The 4,029-nt window shown below is 65.9% G+C and overlaps 2 protein-coding genes across 2 annotated transcripts; one reads left to right on the forward strand and one right to left on the reverse strand.

Annotated features, from left to right (window-relative positions):
• Positions 1–473: 473 nt before the first annotated feature.
• MNEG_14644 (hypothetical protein) lies at positions 474–1,108 on the forward strand (the record flags this gene model as incomplete). Its single annotated transcript, XM_014036883.1, has 2 exons — positions 474–665; positions 1,040–1,108. 2 exons carry the CDS (start codon positions 474–476, stop codon positions 1,106–1,108), a joined length of 261 nt encoding a protein of 86 aa, XP_013892337.1.
• A 959-nt stretch (positions 1,109–2,067) lies between these two features.
• Positions 2,068–3,718, reverse strand: MNEG_14645 (PsbP domain-containing protein 5; the record flags this gene model as incomplete). The annotated part of the gene is made up of 5 exons (XM_014036884.1): positions 2,068–2,181; positions 2,387–2,509; positions 3,037–3,148; positions 3,469–3,576; positions 3,693–3,718. The coding sequence occupies 5 exons, from the start codon at positions 3,716–3,718 to the stop codon at positions 2,068–2,070; spliced, it is 483 nt and encodes a 160-aa protein (XP_013892338.1).
• Between the last annotated feature and the right edge of the window lie 311 nt (positions 3,719–4,029).

The raw sequence follows: 4,029 nt of genomic DNA on the forward strand, positions 1-4,029 counted from the left end.
CAGCCAGCAGCAGAACGCCAGCCATCCTCCTGCCGCCCGCCGTGCCATTCCAAAGGACGTCCGTCCCCTGCCAATAATAGATGCCCCCGCCTCCCTTCCTGGCTGGCCGCGCCCTGCCCGCAGTGTCATTGGCACCATCCCCCCTGAGATGGGCAACGTGCCCCGCATGAGGCGGTTCCAGGTGGAGCACAACCGCATGCACGGCAAGATACCCGAGAGCTTCAGGCGCGCGGTTTGGGGCGTTCGCCAAATGTGGGGTGGGGGTGGGGCGCAGGCAGGCAGGCAGGCGGGCAGGCGAGGGTATGGGACGGATGTGACGGCTGGCCAACGGCTGGCTTTTGCGGATTCTGTGGTTGGATGCACCTCCAATGGTCGGTTGAAGCGGCGGACTGTGGCATCCCCTGTGTTCTCCAGACCCGCCAAGGCACTTCCTTGTTGCAGGTACCCAGGCGTTTCGGCAGAGCAACCTTCAAATGCGTTCGCCACAATCCTTCAGCCCCTCGCCGCCCACCTCCTTGGTGCACCCGCGCGCCCGCAGGAACATCTCCGACACGCTGACTCAGCTGCTGCTGTCCCACAACGATTTTGAGGGTGACCTGTCGGCCCTGGGCAGCAGCCACCTCATGATCGTGTCTGTCAACGACAACCCAAAGCTGTGCGGCATGGTGCGGCGCACACATTGACCTGCCAGTCAAACGTCGGTCAAACATAGTGATCACGGGATGCAGCCGCGCGGCAACTCCTCTGGACACGCAAGTCCAAATACACACACATGCGCCTGGGCAGTATCGCGCTCTGCCATACTTCGTGTGTCCGTTGCAAAGGTCCAATTACATACATGCGCGCACTGCGGGAGGCCCCGTGACAGACAAACTTCATCATGCCAGACCAGCATCCGCCTGCGAGCAGCGGGCCGGTAGCAGGTTCCCCTGCTCGCTTGCTGGGCTGCTGCGTCTCGTCATCCGAGCCTGCCACGCAGCCGCGCAGTTCGCACTCCCAACAATGCCCTGGCCCGGCCGTCCGCGACGTGCGATCGCAGGTGCCTGCAAGTGTGCGCTACGCCAAGGGCTACAACCCCGCTAAGACGCGCCTGGGGCAGCCCTGCTAGGGGCTCCGCTCACTGGATGCCACGGCGGATGCCTGAATAGCCAGCAGAGCGGCAGCGTTTAGACGAACTTCTTGAGAGGGGTTTGCAACTGGCGGGCCCGGCCGTCGGGGAGAGGGGGTGGGCGTGCTGGGGGCTCGATTGACGTTCCCAGCACCTAGCAACAACATGTTACTGGGACCTCCGATATGCTTTCGGGTTTAGGCACACACACCAAACTGTCTGTTTGTATCTCGACAATGCACTCTTTGTGTTCCAGGAGGTGTAACCCCGCGTCATGCTGTCAAGGGCAACCAGCACACGTGCGCGCTGCACGTTGATGACGAGACACAACTCACGCCCCAGTGCCCACGCGTCCTTAGCCGTGCTGTAGTTGCGCTGTCATTCATCAGCAGTGCGCCACCTCGCGCTGATAGTATCCTCCTATCAGCAGTTCCTTGAGCGCCTGCTCGTGACCGCGCATGCGCTGCTACAACAGCCGCGAGTCGTCCCACCATGCCGCTGCACACACGACCCCTGTGAAAGACTGGCTTCACAGCTTGCTTGTGCTTGAACACGTCCAGCTTCATGCCCTTCAGTGGATTCACCGCACTGCTTCTGAAGGCGTCGCAATGGACAATCGATTACATCACACACCCATTACATGGGCAGAGACAGGGGCCAGAAAATATAAGCTCACATTGAGAACAAAAATTCTGCCCGCTGAGGCGCCGAGACGCCGGCTGGCGCCCTCGCATGGGAGCAATCGCTCTGAAGGCAGCTGGCCGCGAGCGCCAGAGCCCCAGGGGCCGAGCGAAACCAGAGGACCCCTCCAGGCCGCGGCCCCGACGGCTGAACGCACTCCGGCTCCGCCGCCGCTCTGCGCCCTGCGCCCCGCGCCCCGAAGCCGCGCCCACGCAGGCGCCCCGCTCCAAAAAAAGCCCGAAAGGACAACTCAGCAGCTGCACCCAGATGTTGTGCGCTCAGAAGAACAGCCAGGGGTCCTTGTCCGGCGGGATGTACGCATTGGTGGTGGGCAGCAGGCGGAAGGACTCGATCGAGTCCAGGAACCGCGGGGACAGGTCCTCCCAGAGGCCCTGCGGGGGGCAAAAGCCGCGGCGCGGCGGGGACGCAGCGGCGTCAGCGGTTCTGCTGGGCGCGAAAGCAGAGGAACGATGGCGGCCGCACGCCCCTGCGGGCGCGCGTCCGGCTTCCGGTTCGAGGTCAAGGGGCTCCGACGGCTGGCAGTCGTTACGAGGGGGGGAAAACATCAAGGTACGCCGCGTGCGTCGGGGGCCGCACCTCAGGGCACGAGAGGTTGAGGGTGTAGAGGTATGGGGTGCCGTCCAGGCCGGGCCGCACGGTGGTCGCGGCCACTGCGTGCCGGAAGGTCTCTGGGCTGCGGTCGAACGAGGTGGCAGAGCCCTGGCGGGGCGGGCGTGGAAGCGGGAGCGGCAGGAGTGTGTGTGTGTGTGTGTGTGTGTGTGTGCGCGCGTGCGCGCGTGTGTGTGTGTGTGTATGTGCACAGGACTGAGGGCGCCAAGGGGGGCGTGGCAGGGGGACCAGGGGTGGTGGAGAGGAGGCGTGGCTGTCCGGGGGTGAGCGGCCGGGGACAGGGGTGAGCATCACGGGGTGCAGTGCCAGTGCCTGAAAGATCCGCCCTCCTGGGGGCAGGTGTGCACCCCACGCGGACGGGGCCGTTGTGATGCGTCAGCCGTGGCGCGCCGGGGCGCCCCGCCCAGGCCGCGCGCCACGGGCTGCATGGCCTGACTCTGATCAAAGTCCCTGTGCCCCCGAAAAGACAGCCCGCAGCCCTGCATCCCTACAGCCCACAGCCATGCAGCCGCTGCAGCCACGCAGGCGCTGCAGCCCCGCAATCGCCAAAACTGAAGCGGCCGCCAAAGCTGAAGCAGCCGCCGCAGCCAAGGAAGCCGCAGCCGCCGCCGCCGCACCTGTGCCCTGTGCTCATACACGTAGTACTTCTGCCCGCCGCGCTCCTCCACCCGCGACTGCTCCACGTCATTCAGCGCGGTGCGCTGCCCCGTCGTCTTCCGCGCGGTCGACCTGCGCGCCAAGCACGCGCGAGCGCACGCATTCGCGCACGTGAGCACGACGGCTTGCAGGCACAACAACGTGATTATGACGCTGGGCCTGCCGATGCGCGCGGCGGGGGCCAGCCCTCGGATCGAAGCGGCCATCAAAGGGGCTGCAGCCGTTGCTCTGCAGCGGCTGGAGCCACCTGCTCCCCTCTTCTGGGCGCCAAGCCGCCAGCTCAGCCCCAGAGTCATGCGCGGGCTCCCGCTCGCGGCTGCCCGGGTTCCCTCAGACGTGTTGTCGCCGTCTGTCGCCCGCAGCTGTTCAAACGGGGCGGCGGCTGCCCTCACCGGTCAATGAGAACCGTGAGGGCCACGTCCTTGGCCCTCCACTGCTCCTGGGGCGCGTCCTTGAGCACGCCCGACGCGGGGCCGACGGTCAGCGAGACGGTGACAAACCTGGGGCGGGGCGGGATGCGGTAGCGGAGAGATGGAGGCGGCGGAGCGGCGTCACGCCCTGCTGCTGCTGCTGCTGCTGCTGCTGCTGCTGCTGCTGCTGCTCCTGTATGCCAAACTCCGCCGCATGCGGGGCAGCAATCATTGGGTGTCCGAGCTCCAAGCATTGCGCGAGCTCTCCCTGCTTCAGGGGCCGCGCTGTTGAAGCTGCCTCTGCAAGCACCCGCGGCTGGCGCTTGAGCCGGGGCTGGGAGTACATATTTGGCCGTCTTGTACGAGCGATTCAAAACTACCAGCCGTTTGACGGGCCCAGCGCGGTCCAAGAAAACGCCTGAGCAAGGCCGCACCTGCGCAGGTCAAACAGCTCGCTGACGATGCGCTGGCGGGCGTCCGCAGACAGCGGCGCCGCTGAGGAGTACTTCTCCGGCGGGCGCGTCAGCACCTTGCGGCGGGAAC

The sequence above is a fragment of the Monoraphidium neglectum genome (assembly GCF_000611645.1).
Source record: "Monoraphidium neglectum strain SAG 48.87 unplaced genomic scaffold scaffold04649, whole genome shotgun sequence".
Taxonomy (NCBI): domain Eukaryota; kingdom Viridiplantae; phylum Chlorophyta; class Chlorophyceae; order Sphaeropleales; family Selenastraceae; genus Monoraphidium; species Monoraphidium neglectum.